The sequence below is a fragment of the Pteronotus mesoamericanus genome, unplaced genomic scaffold, assembly GCF_021234165.1.
Source record: "Pteronotus mesoamericanus isolate MK-2021 breed Mesoamerican mustached bat unplaced genomic scaffold, CSHL_Meso_final contig_59, whole genome shotgun sequence".
NCBI lineage: Eukaryota > Metazoa > Chordata > Mammalia > Chiroptera > Mormoopidae > Pteronotus > Pteronotus mesoamericanus.
The window spans coordinates 3865500-3887375 of record NW_026555206.1 but is presented as its reverse complement, the minus strand read 5'-3'; the positions used below and the strand labels follow the sequence as shown (position 1 = coordinate 3887375).

The following is a 21876-nucleotide window of genomic DNA, read 5'->3' as shown; positions in this document are numbered from 1 at the left end:
TGGTGCTGCAATGTCTGTGAAGTCACCACCTCTGACTTGGCTTTCTGCTCTCTCTGGAGTTCCTGGCCTTTTGCTCCCATCTTCACACCTACCCCATGGTTTTAGCTTGGAGTCGGGGAATCAGGATCCTGGTCTTTGGTTTGTCCCCCTACATCCTCACACTTCTTGAAAGCACAGGCTCTAGAGCCAAATGATCCAGCCTCTAACCAGAGCTCTCCCACATTTTAACTGTGTGGCCCTGGAGAAGCTGCTCAACTTCTCTGTTCCTTAGTTTCTCTGTTTCTCATTAAAACAGTAGCTGAAGCTGGAGAAGAACAGATCCTTTTGATCAGAGTGTAATGCTAAAGCATCCTGCAATCTGAAGATAATTTTCTATTATATTAAGTGGTCAATTCCTGGAAGTGGGGTACATAGTCTTCCAACTTTTCAACAGCAACCGGTCTCCAAAAAAAAAAAACAACCAAACAAAAACCCCCCAAAAACCCCTCAGCAATCTCCCACTTGTGTTCAAGGATATATGATGTTTCTTTAATGTGGAACAATGACTACATTTTCAGGCCACAATTCAGGGCAAGAAAAGAAAAAACACACATTAAAACTCAGGTCTAAATGAATAACACCGGATCCATTCACAAATGTGGATTTTGACAAAGGGTAGCAGGACCATCAGAGCAAGTACGAGGAGACCTGGGCAATAAGAAGGGGAATGCCAAGGTTTGCTGCTTTTGCCTGCCCTCAGAGCTGGAGTCTGTCAGTGTCTCCTCTGTGACTTGCAGGTTTGACAGCAGGCTTCCCAGAAAAGAGGTGTTACCTTTCCTATCATCACCCTCACACCTAGCACCACCTCGACAGGGTGGATGTGTGAGACGCAGCCAGAGCTCTGCAGTTCCCAGGAAAACATCAACCCTGGTGTCAATGCAGACACAGCATGTGAGGGCTACAGGGACCTTGAAGGCATTAGGTCCAGTTCCACTCAGAGATAAGTCGTGCCAAAGGCTGCAGTGTGGATAGAAGTTCTGCTTTCCTGGGTCTTTCACAAAATTCCCAAAACCTGAAAAGTGAGTTTCAATGTACTTTCTTTCCATAAGTACTTTCATTTGTAAAATGTTAGCGGAAGCTGTAACATACTGAAAAATATACCAAACATCCCATTTTCCTACCAAACGCTCATTTTTTTGCCACTCAGAATTAACAACAGTGAAGATCTTATCGTAATTTCTCTAACTTCTTTTTAAATGACTCCTACTTACAAAGAGTTAGATCATACCAAATCACTCATGCTCTGAGCCTCCAAACAGGAGGTCTTCCTGTTCAGGAGTCATTCTGCATTCAATCCTTGTGAAGTATATAACTGGGTGGGGCTAAATTTGTACTTTCTCGTGGAAGATTCCCTCTGAATCATCAGTAAAATTGCTACTAGCAATTACCAAAAGATTATACTTCAGATGCCTTTTTCTACAGGACAATGAACTATTGGGAAATTATGGAAAACAAGTCACTGGAAAACACCGTATTTCTTCAATTATAAAATGTCACTGATTTTAAGATATGCTATTTAGTTTTGAACAAAAAAAATCATGAAATTGGACAAACATTTCAGAAATAAAAGTCTGATGGGGGATCTTGGCATTGAAGCAACATGACTAATGAGTAAATGAAACTAAGATATGTAACACCCTTTCCAATGAGATTGCCATATGAACCTAATTTCACCAAGCTGTGCTGCTATGTAAGACCACACTGAGGCATGTAGGTGAGCTGTCCACATGTGCCAGGCACATGAAAGGCTAGTATGCAAGAATGATGGCAAGCTGACACCGTATTTATAGGGGCTCAGGGGGCTTTTACGAAGTGCTCAGTGGACTGTTTTAAATGTTTAACTGTTTCTAGACTTCTGTGCCCAGTTGTGAAAACAAATACCAATTAGGTCGTGCAAGATATCAATTCTGGGTGTAAAAAAACATGGACTCTTGAAGGTGAAGAGGTTCCTTAGAAGGACTGATAACCTACTAGGTGAGGAACTAATACAAATGAAGCCAGGCAGAATTGAAGGCTGAGGTTGGGAAGAGATTGTACTGGATCTGCCCTCATGCAAACTTGCCAGCAGCCCTGAGATAGATACACTGGTCAGAATGGTCCACATTATCTCTTCTCCCCCATCAGACTTCAGATTTCACCTTTGCTTCTGGCACAAAATGCTCCTTTTACTGTTTTCAAGTGCTAACACTGGGGGAGTTTTCTCCGTCTTCCTGAACTGCTACACAAAAGACAAAGTCCTCAAGGTCACGGCTTCAAATTTCTGCTTTGAAAAAATGGCTTCCATTCTGACTGCTAGTTATATAAATTGAGCACATTTAGGGAGTCCATCTTACTAATTACACTGACCTTTAAATAATGGCTTGATTTGTAGCTCCAAGTAGGAGTTTCTGGTACTCTATATAAAAAATAGGATCTGGGGAAGTAAAACATGATTATCATTTATCTGAGGTCAATTCCTTTTGGTAAACACTAAAATTCTAGTGTTGTAGGTATGTTCACCAGAATCCCAACCTACCTATTTAATTTGTACAGTGTTTTTGATTCTCAGATAGAATCAGCCTGTGGGATTGATTCATCATGAATCTCTCAGTATAACAGGCTAGGAGGATCACTTAACTCTACCACTTCATCCTTCTCAGCTACAAGATTCAATCTTGTGCAGACTGAATTTGTAGGCTTCAGTTTACTCCTTTGCAAAATGAGGAGAGCATAGCAGTACCTAGCTCAGAGGAATTTATCATTTGTGCAAAGGGATTAGCACATAATATAAAAAAATTCAAACATTAACTATTACTAGCCTATCTAGACACTTCTACTCTACTGAAATGATACAAATCTTGGGTATCATTTAGTTTCAGAAACTTTAATATGGATACATTTTATCAAGATGAAGAATTTTAAGAGAGACAGGCCTCTAACATTTCAAAGAGCACAGAAGAAATCCAAGGGCCCAGTGCTCTAAGCACAGAACACAAACCTGCTGGCTCTACCAAAAAACTGTCAATTTGCCAGTCTTCACTCTTCCCTGTGAGTGATGTGAGGGAATAAACCCAAGTGGTATGTCGAAGGAGCCACAGACCTAATGATTACTTTAGAGCTAGTATAAGTATTTGCCATTTTATATGAGGGAGGACCCCCCAAAAACCTGGTTTATTTTTAAAAAACTGTGTATTTATTTTAACATGTTTAATTTCAGTCACCTTCAAAGTACTCTCCATTTGATGCAATACACCTATCTAGATTTTTTTTTTCCTACTCAAAACAGTTTTTTGAACTCATCGATTTTGATGCCTCTTAGCGCTTCTATCGTTTTTTTTTTTTGTTTGTTTGTTTCACCTTTTCCATATTGGCAAAATATTTCCCTTTGAAGACTTTTTTCATGGGGCGGAGGCGGGGGGGACGGGAACAAAAAGAAGTCGCTTGGAGCAAGGTCCAGTGAATAGGAAGGGTGGGGCATGGGGGGGTCATGCTATTTTTGGCCGAACACTGCTGAACACTCACCGTGGTGTGGGCCGGTACGCTTGTAAATCTGTATCATCCCTTATGAAATAGGCAGATGTATTTTAATTCCTCAGTGAAAAAAAATTCACTGAAGCCAAATACAGCCTCTCATAACAATACCAGTTAGTACACTGATACAGATAAGACCTATCTGTAGGACACTCACATAATGGGGGAAGCCTGTACTACAAGGGGTCTGCCCTCCAGAAGATAATTGTTTTTTGGGGGGGTCCCCTCTTGTATACCTCACTTTTCATTCTTAAAAGTCTTCACTGTCTTAGCAACAAAATCAGAAGTTAAAATACTAAGTCATTAAATTCTTAAAAAATCCTTGATTTTCTAGATAAGCTCTGCTAATATGCATTACTGAAATGATACCTTTCTGTTTTGTGTATGATACAATCCAAACATAAAGATATAAACTCTGGGTTCCAGAATGTGACTGAAGACAAAAGGATCTTTCAGATCTCAGTGGATTGAGTGCTGGCCTGTGAACCGAGAGGTCATCAGTTCGCTTCCCAGTCAGGGCACATGTCTGGGTTGTGGGCCACACCCCAAGTTGGGAGTGTGTGAGAGGCAACTGATCTATGTATCTGTTGCACACAGCTATTTCTCTCCATTTCTCCCTTCCTTCCTCTGTAAAATAAATAAAATCTTTCAAAAAAACAAACAGAAGATTTCACTTTAAGATCACACACTGTACAGGAACTAAAGTAGGGAAAAAAATAGAAGTTTAGTGCTTAGACTTTTTTTAGGGGGGGGAACCCCCAAACAAACCAGCAATAGCAGCTAAACATTTAAGTCCCATCACATTTCACCTTCAGGAAGATTCTGCTATCATCTTCATTTTATAGATGAGGAAATGGGCACAGAGTAGTTAAGTAATGCCTAGGTCACATAAGAAATAAGTGGAAGAGTTGGGATTCAAATAAAGGTAGTCTGGCTATAAGTACTGTGATAATAATCACACTGTACTATATATACTGTATTGGTAATAGAATAAGTTGCTTTCTTGAACAAATCTACTATTCAAATGGTATGCTTATGGTTCAGCTGGAAAAATTACAGACCAATCACCATCTGGCTGGAACCTTTATTATTTCAAAAATAAGTATCTTATGTAACTTGAGGTGGTTAGAATAGTTATTTCTGGATTACTGTAATAAATGCTTGTCAAAAACACCAATCACCTCAATAACAATATACACTTCATTCATTAAGAACTTTCAAAGTAACTCTTCTGTTATCAAAAAACTTACAAATGTCACAAGGGAGTTAAGTAACAGTCTATGCAGGAGAGAAGGAAAATTCTGCTAGGGGACACTCTAATGAAGCATTCTGCCCATTATATTTTTGATTGATGTCCATAAGTACATAAGGAAAGTGTAGCTTTGTTTTCCTTTTTTTAGTGCTTGGTCTAAGAGGGAAAGCAAGAAATCAAGTCTCGGGAGGAAAACTGCTCCTTCATATCTCAAGTGTAAGCCACAAACAGGCTTTTCTAATAAAAGTGTCAAAGAGATGAGAAAAGCAAACATGTACTCTATTAAATATTTAAATAAATATGCAAAAATTTCAGCAATTATGAACTGTTTGTGTACTTTGAATATTTTATCCTGAGAAGGTATTCTAAGGATATTTTGTTCTAGGATATTCGAAAGTAAAACTTACACACACACATGTATTATGTATCAGGAACTGTCCATATGATTAAAATTCTGAAGTGCCCTAACAATGTCAAACAATGGGAAACCAAACATGATCACATCTACACTATTAAGAGAGAACTAAAAAGGAACACCAAGAAAAAGCATCACTCATGTCTTTGTTTTATGCCCAATGCTTCTGGTAAGTTCAGAAGACAATGTAAAAAGTGATAGCCTCTCACTGGCTCACCACCAATTACACAAGCCCTAAAGTCTAAGTATTCAAAGAAAGACTGCAGGTGATCCTTTACTTCTCTCTGGTCCCTTTACCAAACCCCTGCACCACTCATGACATTACTTGTTAATATTCTGCATTCCAAAATTTACACAAACACAAATTTGCTAATTTTCACTTAAAAAAATTTAAAAGATGAAACACTTAAATTCTCAAAAGTCTCAGTTTTCATACTCATTGAAGCATTTTAGACTTACTCAAACATGAGAATTGATCATGTGTGTGCTCATTTTGCAGAGAACTAATGAATTTATTCTCCAGAAGAAAAAGCAGACCTGAAGCATCACATTACTGGGACATTTCCAACACGACAAGTTCTTATCTTCTAAACTTGAACAAAAGTTGCTTGAACAAACTATTAATGAATACCTGCCCCTATTAAATAAGCAAGATGTCTGATGCATTAAAGAAGTCTGAAGCTGAGTCACTTCACTTCTTTCTGTTAGATCCAGTTGCTAGAATAGTGGCAACTCGCATGAATATATTTAATGTATCCATGTAGATCCCCAGCATCCTAGGAAAAAAGAAAGCCCATTTAAATATGATGCAATTCTAGTAATGAAAAAACTATTTCTTAATCTAGAAAAGAAAAAAAAGCAATGCTGATTATTTGTCCCATGTACGTAAGATGGAAATTTTAAAACAAGATGGCAACTAAGGAAGTCCTGGACAAGAAAATAGTCAAGGTTTTCTTCTGGCAGATTAATCTTTTAAATGGTAAAGGGCAGTTTAAAAATCATTATTCTACTCTCTAAAACTCTATAGCATCTTGTGGGGAAAAAAGTGGGTGCTAGACAATACAAGAATCAAAACAAAACCAAAGAAACACCTTTACAAAATGTGTTAGACACAAGTCTGACATTTTTAAATATAACATAACCCCTTAATGCCCTATCCCCTCCTCACCCAAACAATTACAAACCTGTAAGCATTATAGCTGCATTTTAAAAACTATTACATTTTTAATTAAAAAAAAAATTACTTTAAAAAAATGTGGTTAACACCATGAAACTCAAGAAAATTGTTAAAAAAAAGTAACCTACTTTGGTGGAGAGGCCAAGAAAAGAGAAAAGCATTATTTTATAACATTTAATGTATATTAAATTTGAGTATCACCAAAATAAAATTTTTATACTAAGGTGTTTCCAATTTTTAATAGAACAGGCTTGTTTATTAAACATTTCAAGTCACTTGTGTATACTTTCCAATGAATACCCGACTAAGAAATCTTTTCTTCAGTTCTAAAGTCTATTAAATACAAAAATCAACTGACCTATAAGAGCACCGTAAGACTAATTAAAAATAGTCTAAACTAAGTAACTAAATATTACACTTAGTTACAATACAATCAAATTTCTGTGGATACACAACTTACCAGAGAGACTAGACCAAACAGCCATTGAAATAAAATAGTAATTGTTGTCATTTGAATTCAAAAGATATGTTTAAGTCCTAATCCTTGGTCTCCTGTGCATGTGACCTTACTTGGGAACAGGAGTGGCCTTAGCCTAATATGATCCCTGTCTTCATAAGGAGAGACGGAGATAGACACAGGGAGAACAATGTGTGAAGACACAGGAAGATGGAGGGAGGGGAGCAAAGGGGAAAAAATTGAGACAACTTTAATAGCATAAACAATAAAAAAAAAAATTTCAAAATAGAAAAGAATTAGCCCTGGCTGGTGTGGCTCAGTGGACTGAGTGCCAGCCTGTGAACCAAAGGGTCACCGCTTTGATTCTCAGTCAGGGCACATGCCTGGGTTGCAGGCCGGGTCCCCAGTAGGGGATGCACAAGAGGCAAATAAAATATTTTTAAAAAATAAAAATAAAAAGGAATTAAAAAATAAATTAATTTAAAAAAAGAGGTAGAGATTAGAATGATGTATCTACAAGTCAAGGATGCTGCCCGTAACAAGAAGATGAGAGAGCAGCATGGAAGCGATCCGCCCTTAGAGTCCTTTGAAAGTACCAACCCCAATGACACCTTGATTTTAGACTTCTGGCCTCCAAAATTGCGAGATAATTATTTTCTGTTGTTTTATTCTACCCAGTTTTGTATAATTGGTTACAGCAGCCCTAAGAAATTACAGTCATAAAACAAAATAGGACAAAAGAACACAAATGTCTTTATGTAAGAAAGACATTAAAGACTACTTACGAATTGATGGGATCATATTTTTGAACTCCATACACTGGTACTATTTCTGCACGCTTGATTACTTTCTGCGTATCATACAGAAGGAACATGCTGAAAAGAGCTAATCCACCATAAATTGCCACTGAGTACAGAGTGGCTCCAGCCACAGTGGTAGGTGGAAGAAACATAGATCCTGAAATCAAAATGGAAAAAAAAGTTCTTCTTTAAAAAAAGGACTTTTCTGTAACTGGATTTATAATCAACCTTACTTAAAAAATTTTATTTGGGCCTTGGCTGGTGTGGCTCAGTGGACTGAGTGCCAGCCTGCGAATCAGAGGGTTGCTGGTTTGATTCCCCATCAGGGCATGGCCTGGGTTGTGAGTCAGGTCCCCAGTTGGGGGCATGAGAGAGGCAACCACACACTGATGTTTCTTTCCCTCTCTTTCTCCCCTCTTCCCTTCCTTAAAAAATAAAAAGAAAAAAGAAAAGAAACATAACTAAAATCTTTAAAAAAATTTTTATTTGGTGTACTGCCAGACAGGAAAACATCTGAGTACAAGCACGGTCTAATTTTATGTACATTCAGTTCAAAACCCATGAAACTCATTTCTGCAAAGGGTCACTCGCCCCCATCACAGGAATGCTGTTGCAGGAGAGTAACCTTCCTGTGCTCCATGGCACCTTTGCCATTTTAGATGTGTTCGGTAAAAACAACAGTAATGGTTTGCCATGATGCCAAATATGAAAATCCAGTCTAATTAGCATGTATCTTTTAAACAGCTTTTAAAACTGACTAAATATATTCCCTCCAGTAGGACAGCTGAGTACATAAGATGATTTTGGGATACCATGAACCAAGAACCAAGTGTCAAAGCAGTGGCTTACCCAGTGAGGACACAAAGACGAGGCCCAGGCCCACTCCCAGGGGTGCTCCCATGTTCAGAAACTTCTCACTCGGTGCACACATGGCCACGGTGGAGAGGCCTCCTACGATGCCTGCTGTATACCACGCAGCTCTGATGAGAAGAGGCCCCCCCATTATCGTCAGAGGAGCTACCACCGCGCCCATCACACCTGGAGAAAGAGCAAGTGGTCACTTTTTAAAAATTACCACCAAAGGGAAAAAACAGCACTTCTAATTAACATGCTATTTGAACATATTATACCTTATTGGTAAATACTACGATTACAAAAAGTCTTTCCCTTATTTAAGTAATACTACCCCCAAAATTCTACAACCAAAATTTGGGGCCATCCAGATTATAAAATCACAACAGTAACACTATTACAATCAGTCATAATCACAAGCAGAAACACTAATCTAAGAATTGAGATTAAAATAGTTTAAAATGCCTAGCTCAAGGTCCAATCTCCTGCTGCTAAAAGGAAACAAAGTAAAATGAGAAAATGAGCCCATTATACTAATCTTAAAATGTAGAAACTTCAAGGACAGACACTACTTAACCTTAACAAAGGAAACCTTTGTTACCTTAACAAAGATAAAAAGAACTCAGCTGAAAAATAAATCTTAGGTAAGGCATTATTTCAGTGGTGAGTAGAGCAAGTTACACTTTTCTTAAACATTAAATGTGGGTAGTTTAACTCATGGAACAGGCACAGAGCTATCTTCATACTGAAATTTCAATACTAGAGTGTTTCCTATGCAAGAAAAATATTTCTAGATAAAGCAGTAAGGTAATTAATTGTGTTTCATGATGATGAGTTAAAAAAATATTTTTTGCTCTAGGAAAGATACTGGATAAAAATTCCTGTGTATGATATTTCTGTTAGGATTTCTGTCAGTTTTACATTTGGCAGCAAAATTTTTATCAAAATGTTTAAGGAGACTATTCAGAGATTTTTCAATGATACTTTCTGATAAAAATCTTAAGTGGTAATAGATGTTTTCTGCTTAAGGACAAATCAATTATAAAACTAACAAGGAGAGCTCATTATTATTGTGAATGAAACTGGCATTCAGCAAATTGGCACAGCCATGATAGAAAACAAGTATGGAGGTTCTTCAAAAAGAATTATAGCTAGCAATCGCACATCTGAGTTTCTATCAAAAGAAAACAACATAAAGATCTCCTAGAAATAGCTGTACTTTAGCCAAGATATGAAAAAAGCGTCCAATAATGGATGAATGGATAAAGATGTGGCGTATATATATACAATGGAATATTATTCAGCCATAAAATAAAAAATCTTGACATTTTTGACAACAGAGATGACCTTGAGGGATTCTGCAAGGTGAAATAAGTCAGACAGAGAAAGACAAATATATGCTCTGACTTATACGTGGAATCTAAAAAGTCAAACTCAGAGAAACAGAGAGTACCAGGAGTACTCTAATGGTGGTTACCAGGAGTTGGGAGGGGGATGGGGGAAAATGGGGAGATAATGGACAGAAAGAATAAATTTCCAGATAAGATTTACAAGTTTGAGGATCTAATGTACAACACAGTGACATTAAAATAAAAAACAAAGAGAGACCAGTGTTGAACTTTCCCTGGGCAGACAAAGCCAGTTTAGTCATACAAATAAAGCTTAATTTAGATTATTTTGCAAAATTAACTTGATCTCAGTCATTTCTTGCTATGCCTGTGGAAACCATAAGCAACATTTGAACTGTTTCCCAAGACTGATATGAGGTAACCACAGAAATTCTATTAAAACCAATCAATGTGTAAAGAACAAGTAGCCACTGCTTTCTTATTATGCAAATTACTTTATAACAATATACCTGAGCCTCATTCCTTATTTTTGGTTAAGTGTTCCTGGTTTGCAGACTGTAATTTTGGTGTGTGTATGTATGATAACACTTTTAATAATTACTACTTTGGTAATTCATTGGTTTTACGCCTGTTATTTCTGAATTTTTGACAGTGATTGTAGCTAATGAAACTGTGTCATACACTTGAATGTTGCTAAGAAAGTAGATCTTAAATATTCTCACCATAAAAAAAGAAATGGTAAGTATGAAATGGAGGTGCTATAATGGTAATAATTTTGCAATATATAAATGTATCAAATCAATATGCTGTATATCTTAAACTTATACAATATTATGTGTGAATTACATCTCAATAAAGCTGGGGGTATAACACAATTAGAGTACTTTTTCAATGAGCATATGAGCATTTCAGTTAATTCTTGCAAAATATCACTTGGTCCTGATTGTGACCACAACCATGCTAAACATGTGGATAAAAAATGAATATGGAATGTATTTGGGTGTTAATACTGGGTCAAAAGCCAGCTCTGATGTTCCTTTGATGCTGTGAGTAATTGTCCTTGGGTGATCCAAAACCCCTTTAGGTCCCATCTCAATCATGCCGGTGAATAAAAGAAGAGTACAGGACTTGAAGAAATAAGGTTGGGGTGTCAGTCTTGACTTTGGCACTCCTGGTGCATGACCTCACCCAGCCTCAGTTTCCTCAATTAGGGAATATGAACATGCTAATGCCTGCATAGCTTCCTAAGATGTTTATGAAGAATAAAACAAATTTTGAACAATTGAAAAAGTAAAAAATTGGCCTTCATACTGTGTAGTAATGGGTTAACACAGCAGGCCAAACGCTATCTTTACAAAGGCCTGATTGCCAGATAAATCCTTGACTCTTCTGAGGACTTGGCACTTGAACCATATTCTAACTAATAGGGTTAGACTATTTGTGCAAAGACTGTGAGCTATTCTGAAGACCTGCCTTCCTTCTGGGAGTCTGGTTTTTGATAGTTGCTAGACAGGTGCCTGTACAATCAGCTTTCAATAAAAACGTTGGACACTGAAGTCTCCACTTGGCTTCCCTGGGCTGAGAAATCACTATGTTACTGCACTTTTTGCATTATCAGTGTGTCCCCTCAGAGGAAGGAGAGCACCAAAAGACTGTTTATTTCTCCAGACGCCAGAATCTGCCTGTACTTCCACATCTGAGGACATTTTGTTCATTGCTTTTAGAGAGGGAAAGGGAGAAAAGGAGGGAGAGAGGGAAGGAGGGAGGGGGAGGGAAAGAGAAAAAATATCAACTGGTTGCCTTTTGCATGCATCCCAACTGGGAACTGAACCCACAACCCAGGTATGTGCTCTGACCAGGAACTGAACCCATAACTATTTGGCATACAGGACAAATGCTCCAACAAACTGAGCTCACTTTCGTTGTAATAAACCTTAGCTCTGAATACGAATCAATCACTGAATAAATTGGTGGTCTTGGGGACCCCACCCCTGCAACACATAAAATATCCTGACTCAAGTAATTTATGTGCTATGATATCAGATTAAAAGAGGTTATCTAATGTAAACCAAGTAAAAATGCTTCTCTAAGCTTGAATTAAAATTACAAAGCTATTTTAATTCAATTCAACAAGTGACTATCTACTATTAATCGAAGATAAAAAGACACTAAACCTGTTTTCTCAAGGAACTCAGTGTCTAAAATGGGAAACAGGTGCAGAACTCTGCTCATGGGTCAAGATACTACAATCCAGAGATTTAGAAACATAAATGTAAATGTTAAAACTCAGATGGTGAGGATGTTGGTGTTTCAATGAAAGAACACATTCTTAGCAAATACATATACTATTATTTTGAATAATTTTTTTTCTTCTTAAAAGCAGGTTATTGGTCCTAGAAGATAAGGGACCATCTCCCTCCAAATCATGAATGTTTTGTCCTGTAAAGTTTCAGGGAGAGTATCTGTGGTTGAATAACCTCACACCAAATGAGAGAGACTTGAAAACCAGGGTTGAGAAATCATGCTGTCTCATATTTACCAAAGTAAGGATAGCACGTGAATAATACAAGTGACACATTTCACACCAGAAATTTGTTGTTACTGAGCGCCAAAAACCTAATTTCCATTTACTAACATGTTAAAACATTTCAGAGTCTGTCTCCCTGAAAGTTTAAGGGAAATGCTTATAAAATGTCTTATTTTGTGGTAAAGAATATACATCTTTAAGAAGCATTTTTCTTTCTGGGTCTGGCTAGTTCTTTACTCAACCCAGAGACAGAATATCTCAAGATATGTGAGGTGGAGAACTTCATCTAAACTTTCAAATATCTGCTTTACAACTATTAACAGAAAATTCACAACATATACCTAAAAGGGTATTAGAATGGTCCTGTAATAGAAGGGTTGCCCTGCCCAATGTAACCCTGTACCAAGAACTATCTTAATACTGACCAAGCATCAGACACAAATGCGCATTTCCAAAAATCTTTTGGACTGCTTTCTTTCTTCAAATGCTCTACTGCAAAAACCTCCTCTCCTATTCTTTCACATGTCTTAGCTCCTTCCTCTTTTCACCATTTATTTTTTTAAACATAATAAAAAACAATTCTTAAGTCATGTGTATCAGATCTGAAATCCTCTTAGTATTAGACAAACTACATAAAAGGAAATCTCTGCGTATACTAGACTGTCAAAGGAGGCAAGTGTAATACTGAGGATGTCCATGGTTTCAGTATATAACCAGTAGTTAAGTGCAGAAAATTATAAGCATTTTCTAAACATGGGGGTTAATTAAATTATGTACAAAGCATTCACAGTTGTGAAGAGCAACTAAAAAGGTGGTATTCAAGACTTACTTAGGAACAGTTGAAAATCAGAACATACCAGAATGTAGTAACCAAGCAAGATGCTTTGGGCCTGGGCTCTGGTCATATGGTATTGATTGTACCAGCATTCCAGCTCCAATCATGGCTGCAAATGTCGCACCAATTGTCTGAAAGATACATATTGCTAAGAAAAATCAAGTCTTATACAGCAACAAAGTAGAAATCCTCAAGTTCTCATTTCAGTTAGTCCCTCAAATAAAGCACGTTTACAAAGATAAAAGATAATAAACGGAATCCTGAATTTTTCTAGCACATTAAAGGCCTTTATTTCAGTTTGGCCAAGTTAGCAAGAGTGCCCCTACTACCATCCGTAAAGTTTTGTAGACAGTTTCAAGTAAATGAGTTAAGCTTTGACTAACAACAGTATCTTTTAAAAACTTTATTCTTTTTAGACAAAGGTTTAACAAAATCCCTGTAAGAATCCCAAAATAATAATTTTTAATTATATCTATTTTAGTATAACACAAATAGTATTTAAAAGTATTAGTCATGATATACTAATGAGCATATATATATAGCACATTGCCTTGAACTCTGTATTTGCTAAAAGAAAACCCGAAAAATAGAAGCACATGGAAAAGATGAGAAATAAGACTATGTTTCTGTCCTCCCAGTTTTCTGGTTGACTTGGTCCTCTTCCCCTTTCTTTGCCTTAGACTTCGGACTGTTATGATATTTAAAGATTCCTTGTGTATATAACAAGGAAGAATGTATGTAGTGAAAGAAAGATGATAATGAATGTTAGGGAATTTAAAGGAGAAACTGCACACTTGTTGCCTTTGTACAGAATCAAGTAGCAGGTATTTTGTTTGGCCAAATACTCAAAAAAATTCAATGTGAATGCTCTTAGCTGAGAAGAATTTTTCTCTAGGTGTGAATAATCCCGTGTGACACACCAGGCCTACCTCCTCATCTGCGTTATCTGTCTGACATAGAGGCATCTGGATGTGCAACCTCTGATGTAATACAGGTAAACAGAAGTGCTGTTTTCATTCAAACTAATATAGAAAAGCACACTGGCTTCCATTATACCATTTTCCAATGGAGAAACAGTTACTAAAAACTACTTCATACATTTCTGTGCAAAGCACTTTCAGGAATATTTATTACAATTACATTTTTTTTCTTTAAGGTCCTCCGTGATCCAGGTCCATATTTTGCCTTTTAGCGTTCCTGACTCTATGTTACAGCTGCACTGACCTAGTAGGGCTGCAAACATGCCCCGGGTTCATTGTGCGTAAGAATAAATTCTTCCTGTTTGTTTGACTTATTCAAGGATTACCTCCTTGTCTGGGAACTTTTTATGGTAGGTCCCCTGCCTGCCACAAAGTGTCAGATGCCTCTCCTCTGTTCCAAAAGCACTTAGTACAAACTCTGACATTATCTGTGTGTATGTCTGCCACCCTCCTCCCCGAAGTTACATCTTCATCTCTGCAGACTCTGTCTGGCTTTCCAAACTATTTTATTTAAGTGATGAGTAAATAGCACGTGAGAGTAATCTTATGCCCACACAGAGTTGACAATTTGGCCCATTCACAAAACTCCTTTGGAGTCTTATTTTAGGGGCTAAACTCTTGAATATTTTCATACAGCCATGTTTACTTTATTACAAAAAGCACTAATTATTTAATACTGATTAAAACTGACATTCCTGGTGAGAATGCACCATGCTTATTCTGTGTCTTCATGAACCTCTGAGCTAGCCAATTCATGACACCCATCTGAGAAGTGATATCCTAAGAATACCACACTGTCCAAATGACTATCCTACTATAAATGGTTCTCCTTTTGGAATACTCAACATAATGGAAGTACACAAATTTGGAAGTTAGATGGATTTGGGTTACCTGTGGGGAGAATTGGTTTGCCATGGGAAATCTCTAAGTATTACATAAACTCTCCCATTTTTCCTTCCTCTCCAGTCTCACACTCATTGCTCTAGTTCACATTATCATCCTTCATCTCAGATCTTGCAAAGGCTCAGTTAGCATGACTGCTTGTCTCTTCCACATTAGTTCTTAATACTGAAATACCCATCAGACTTTTGCTATGCCAGTATCTGTAAAGGCCCCTCACTGCTTAGGCACTGTCCTCATCTTAGCAATCATATATCCCTTTTGTAATTGCCCTCAAATACTTGAATAGAATTGTAAAGTCACTTTTCATGACTACCTCCTTTGCTCAAGCTGTCTTGCAAACTTGGGCTATCCCTGTCCTCTCCTAAAATAAAAAACGCTAGGCTTCAATGGCCCTGATGAAATAATATTGTCCTTCATGGAACCTCCGTACTAGTCCAAGACAAAAACAGTCTTTGAACTGCTTTTAAACTTTCTACTTCTTATTGTATATCCTTTACCACTTACTTCAGTTCATCTCTTCAACTAGAGAGTAGAAAAATAGGCACCACATTCTAAATCAGTTTTGAAATCTAGTAAAATAACAAATGTATAAGAAACATTCATTCAATATACCTTATGTAGGGTCAAGAAAATTCAGAATAGTTGCAGCACTGCACTATTCTACCTTTAAGAATACAGAATGCTTTGGTTTTGGGTCTGCCTTATTTTTAGTAAATAGCTGTAAGATATATAAAATAGAGGCTGTTTGATATCTGCTGCTAGATAAACAGCACATTCCTGTAAGTTTGGTCTCCAACTCCTTTGTTACTATAAAATACTCAACAAAGAACAATAGCTGACGTACCTCACAATGTACTTCCTACTTTGTCTCAGCTGTACTAATAATTCATTTATTATTTGAACAAAAACCTGTTTAATTTAGTAAGATATTCTTTCCATTTAACACCCTGCCCCCATTTTTTGTTTAATCTTTTGCTATGCAGTGGAAAAAGTAAACAAAACAAGGTGACTTACCACCCAAGAGCCTCTCATCATGAAATTCATGAGAATAGGAGTTCTGCTCACTGCCAGGGCAGACAAAGCTGTTAAACCAATACTTCCTGCTAAGTACATATAGGTGGAATGAATTCTATCCTTCACATACTGGGGCCAAATTCTGTTAAAAAAACAAAAACAAAAACAAAAAACACAAACCCCAAAAAACAAAACTCAATCTGGTTAATTTATAAGATTCTGGATGTAAATTCTGGTTGAATCAGGTTAGCTGAGAAGCCTTGGGAAATATCACCTTACTGCTCTAAATCTTATTCACCTCATTTATCATGGAAATGATGCATACATTGAAGCTACCATAAAAAATAAATTATAGGTGACATATAAGCACTTGGCTCATATACAAAGCAACATATTTTCTCCTTACTTGAACACATAGAACCTTGAAAAAAGATTTTTCTTTAGGTTTGAATAACTGTATATTAAGAAAACATAAGAGTCTATCTTTATTCACATATATTCTACACAGTTGGAAGACTAGAAATAAAACATTCCAAAAGTGGCAAAAGATAAGGATGAGAAGAATATTGGAGACTTTAAGGCTACAATTGTTTGGAAACAATTTACTTACACAGCCTTTTCAATTGCTCCAATCTCACTTGACATTCCCAAGCCATAGTAGCACAATGCTCCAAGACCAACAGCAGCCCCTCCAGCAATAAACCATCTTCCCATCTGATCAACTGTAGAACACAGGGGGAAATGCAGGTTAATACTGTCATGTTTTGAGTAAATTAAAATGCTGGTGGTAAGCTGTTCCCAATATTTAAGTGAGGGAAGTCAAACTATATAACATACTTCTTGGTAACAGCCATAATTAATATATATGGGGATACAGAAATGGCCTTAAAATTAGGGGACCAATTAAAAAAAAAAAAAAGAACACTGCTGAAACAAAGGTGTAATCATCAGTACAAAAATATTCAGACTTGATTAATCTTTAATCTCATTCCAACAAAAGTGAAGGCAGTATATCTGTAGATGCAGGAAGACTTCTGTGATATGTTATTTTACTGCTAAGAGTCTGGGGTATATTCTCATGACAAATAGAAAGTAAAGATGAGAAAGAAACGTTAACAGTTATATCACATTTGTCTAAAGTGCAATTAGCAAAGATGGTATTTTATATGGAGTCAAAAAAAAAAAAAAGGAACCAGAGAAAAATGCAAAAATGCAGTCAGTGTTTATGTAGCTAAATTAAGGGAAAGGGTGTTCTTATTTTAGTACTGGGAAAGAAACAAATAACTTATCAACTCTAACTGAATGAAGGTATTTATAAAGACCATCTTACACCCTTTAGTCTAAATTTGTTCACTAGGAATGTTACTATTCTGTGGCCGTATCATTTATATAATTTGGTTTCTAAAGCTAACTTGGTGATTAGAAATACCCTGAGGGATACCAATTAGGCATCTCTCCCACTATAATATATGAACATTTTGCAAGGTGAAGAAGAAGCAGTTTTCTTTGACTGGCTTTGGGTAGATTAACAATCTAGCTTCTGAACTTGCAAAGCTGAAATCCAAACTGTGAAACAAATGGGTTTGCTTCCTGAGGGGCCCTATAGGGGCAGCCAGTTAAGAGGATCCTTTGTGAATAGCTAGGCTTTTATTAACATAGATGTTCTGATGATTTATTGCTGACCTGAAATATATACAAATATATGCTTGAATAAAGAGTCTATGCAACTTCAAATGAACTTCCTTAACAGACTATATATAAAAATAATGGTGAAAGTAACATTTTTCACTGAAAGAACTGTGCCGGGGAACCACTAAATCCAGTGTTAAATATCATTTTTTTGGGGGGGGGGCATCAGATCCCTAAGAATGGTGAAAATGTTGGCCTTTCTTCCCAGAAAATGCACATATACATAAATTTGCATATATTTTTACCAAGCTCTTTATGGAACTCATTTAAAAACTAAAAACTAACACTTACTTTTAAATATTTTTTCCACTGATGGTTCCAGTGCTGCTTCTTTGAGTTCTTGGCCAGTTCTCCCACGTCGGGTCCCAATTCTTGTCTTGGTGGCATATTCCTGATATACATGAAAACAAAGACACACATCATCCACAACAAAACAGAATGTTAATGACAAAATGAAAACTGGCTCTCGTTACACTAGAAAACTAAAGTAATGCGGTACTTTTTAAACATGTAATTCTACAATGCAAATATGTTAGTCAATTTAAAAAATTAAATGAAGACCCCATTTGTGCTCTATTTTCAAAGTGACTAATACAACTTAACTTCTTAGTTTAAGTTTGAAAACTGTTTATTTCATAAACTACAGATGTTATTTATATCTTTATAATTATATTTAAACACTAACTTTTTAAAAACATGCATTCAATATTAGCTACATTCTTTTCCATCTGGGAAATGGGCTCAAGAAAGGTTCTTTCTTCAACAAAAAGCCTAAGGGAGGAATGACTACTTTTCAACAATGAAAACAGTTAATAGGAAAAACACTGTCTCTTTTAGATTTTGTATATTTCTTTATCCACCTCACATTTCAAAATTTGTTTTTCTGCTTTGAATGTCTCAGGAAATATCAATTATCAAAGGAAATGGGTTTCTCTCTAACCTGACAGATCTTACTATTTCTTAAACAAGAGCTGAAATGACATTTAGTAATGTCTATTGGCTAGCTGGTAATAATCCTAGTTCTTAAGCTTTTGATTATAGACTCCATGAATCTATGCTACACCATAGTTCTCAATCCCTTACAAACTATTCTAAATGAGAAACTTTACAGCTGTAAGAGCTGTAAAGAAAGGAAAAATTATAGTTCCTTTTCTCTTTCACATGAGACAAAGATGAAACAGAATGATACAAAACTGGTGGGGAGAAAGGGCTAATTTGGGACATTATCAGGGCTAATTGCTCCAATAAATGACTAATGGTAGAATAGAGAGCTTCATACTATTCTCTACCCACCCCTCCACCCTCCCACAAAAAAAAAAAAAAAAAAAAAAAAAAAGGGTCACAGGGACAGAAAGAGACATTATAAAAACATTCAGATTCTTTACCCTGCTGGGTGTTAAAAGCCATTGATTCTTCCTGATAGAATTCCTCACAACGGGGGAGGCCTTGGTGAAAGCTGGGTGGAAAATCCGGGAAGGTAGTGTCTGGAGACACACAAGTCTTGCGGCCAGCATGGTAGTGCACCAGGTTTACCAAGCTGATCTAAAATGCTAGTTAGACACAAAGACAAAAAACAAAACAAAACAAAACAAAAAACAAAAAAACACTCCATAAACCAATTGAGAAAATGACATGGGGAAATCCAGAGATAAGAAAGAGCCAATCATCTTTCAGCAGAAAAGATGGAATAAAGTGACCTTTTAATGTTAATGATAACCCTCTGCTTGTCTCCTGTTACATTCAAGAAATCCATCCCACAAAACCCAGTTTGAGATGGATGACCAGATTAGGTTTGAACCGCAGTTTACACAATAGTAAAACATACAACTATGTAAGTTTTGTGGCTAATGCAGAGTGAAAGGCATAAGAGAATTTACAGGGTGTGTAATTGCTTTTATAAATGTGGTTTTTACTTAAGAATTAAACCAGCATTCAATGGGACAATTTAAAAGGAGACTATGGACACTTGAGTTAGGGTGCTGAACACACAGTACGACATACAGGTGACGTATTATAGAACTGTACACCTGAAACCTATATAATTTTACTAACCAATGGCACCTCAATAAATTCAATACAAAAACAAACAAAACCCCAAAAAGGAGAATAAAAACCCTCTGTAGTATAACTTTTGAGCTGAGGAAAAATGTCATCCAAGGAAGAGATGAATAACTCTTCAAGGTCATACTGTATTGCAAGGTTAAAAGACATCAATGAAAACCAAACAAATTTCTGGCAAATGTGCCAAAAATTACTTCTCTTCAAAGTATGATATAAAATATATCAAGCTATTGAAACCCTCCTGGGATGCATTTTAAAATGTAGATTCCTGAGTCTTACTCTGATCCTAATGGTTCAATCTCTAGGTCTCTATGTAGGGGACGAAGGAATATGCATTTTAGCCAAAAGCCCCAAAGCAAAGAATCCTTGCTTAAAAATATCTGCCTCAGTGCACTTCCAACTTTTCCACCGGATCTATGTACACCAGGAGTACAACACTGGGCATCTGTCCTTTGGGAAAATACCAAGTTCATCTAGAACTTTCATGCCATTGCATCATTTGAGCCTCCAACTGCGGCGTATCTCCCTCAGTCCCTAACAACAGACTAGAAACAGGCCCAGCCCAGAGTGGCTTCCGCGACGCCTAACAAAACAGAGTGGGAATCTTGCTTCTGCTTCTGCTGTTGGACCTGTGAGACTCAGGTTCCTCAGTATAAAATAAATACTCTCTCTATACGCTTCTGTGACCATTACCAAGCTCAGGCGCCTGGTCCTCGAGGAAGTTCTCCCAGCCCAACAGACTCTCAAGAGAAGCCGGCGGAAAGCCTCCCAAAGTCAACGCACACTCTACATCTCCGCCTCAGGCACCCCCTTATGTGCCGGGCGACGGTTGTGCGGCCGGGCGACTGCGAAGATTCAGCACCTCGCTGTCTAGGCAGAAAACGGCAGCGAGGGCTAGCCCCTGCCTGCCTACCCCCGGGCCCCAGAGACGCCGCCCCCATTCAAAGGGTCACCCGCAGGACGATCCTAACGCGCCACCAGGCTGTGACGCAGCCAGCAGCGCCGGCGTCTCCAGTCCTCCGCCGGGGCACCCAGCGGGCTCCCGCGGCCTGACTGAGGAACACGGCGATCACCAGTGCCTGCTGGGTCGGGAGAGCGGTACCTCAGTCCCCGGTCACCTCGACCGCGCAGTTCCCCCTTCCGGCACAGCGAAACGCAGACGCGCACACCTAGGCCGTCCACCCTCCCCTTACCGTCTGCGTCGCCACGGCCCTTCCGGCTCGCTACGTGACGCAATGTCCGGAGAAGCGGCCGACACTACGAACAGCCAATCGTGAGCAGATCTCTGACAGAGGACAGACACAGTCGGGAGGAGGGGTTGCGGGCTGGAGGCGCAGGGCCTCTGGAAGGTCAGTGAGACCGTTATAGGCAACATGCATTTTGGATGTGAGCAGATAAGGTACTTTGGTCATCTTCTCTATTGGTAGCGGAGCTCTTCGTTTTTGTCTTAACAGTTTCACTTGCAGCAGTTACAAAAATTACTCAAAAGTTGGAAGACAGTGGTGTGAGAACTTAAAATTATTCTGTCGCCCTGATCTGTAAAGTGAGGAGCCACTTCTCTGCTATTCGATGAGGTTATTTTTGTTTTCTTTCACTCTTAACCCATTAAATATTTACTGAGGCTGTAGCTGAGTGAAATGCTTGCTTTCTCTGATGGCCTTCAGGCTAATAGCTCCTACAATAATGCTAATTTAACTAGAAGAATTCTGCTTCAGGATTAAGCAGCCACTTGTCAATTTAGAGGTACTGAAATTTGCACAAAGTAATGAATGTTTTCCAAAGATTTACGGGAGTCTCTAGAACCTGTCCCAGATCATCAGGTATCAACTCACGGATCAGGAACAAAGGTGATTTTTTTGTTGTTGTCGTGTTTTGTTTTTATTTTTGTAACACAAGGAGAGAGTAGGCAAAGGAGCAGGGCTTAACTAGGTCCCCAAAACAGCTTCTGAGGCACATATCTGTCTGGATTTGCTTTGAAAAGACAATTTCAGTACGTGTTTCAGGAAAATGCCTGAT

The 21876-nt window shown here is 37.7% G+C and overlaps 1 protein-coding gene across 2 annotated transcripts; it reads right to left on the bottom strand.

Moving 5' to 3' along the window:
* Nucleotides 1-556: 556 nt before the first annotated feature.
* Nucleotides 557-21097, bottom strand: GHITM (growth hormone inducible transmembrane protein). 2 transcript variants are annotated; one of them, XM_054580457.1, is made up of 9 exons: nt 21054-21097; nt 19185-19349; nt 18091-18190; nt 16721-16832; nt 16111-16252; nt 13236-13344; nt 8500-8688; nt 7636-7807; nt 557-5992 (listed from the first exon to the last, which is right to left on the bottom strand). In XM_054580457.1, the coding sequence occupies exons 2-9, from the start codon at nt 19311-19313 to the stop codon at nt 5908-5910; spliced, it is 1038 nt and encodes a 345-aa protein (XP_054436432.1). In that variant the 5' UTR covers nt 19314-19349; nt 21054-21097; the 3' UTR covers nt 557-5907. The 2 variants fall into 2 exon arrangements, with proteins under 2 accessions (XP_054436432.1, XP_054436431.1); XM_054580456.1 differs by having other exon boundaries at nt 558-5992; nt 20963-21076.
* Between the last annotated feature and the right edge of the window lie 779 nt (nt 21098-21876).

What these genes read in the sequence shown, in the direction of transcription:
- GHITM (XM_054580457.1), bottom strand. Translation starts at nt 19,313, where the DNA reads ATGCTGGCCGCAAGACTTGTGTGTCTCCAGACACTACCTTCCCGGATT. An exon ending in GGCTTTTAACACCCAGCAGG is followed by an intron (nt 18,191 to 19,184) that starts GTAAAGAATCTG and finishes CATGTATATCAG; the next exon opens with GAATATGCCACCAAGACAAG. An exon ending in GGAGCAATTGAAAAGGCTGT is followed by an intron (nt 16,253 to 16,720) that starts GTAAGTAAATTG and finishes TTTTTTTAACAG; the next exon opens with AATTTGGCCCCAGTATGTGA.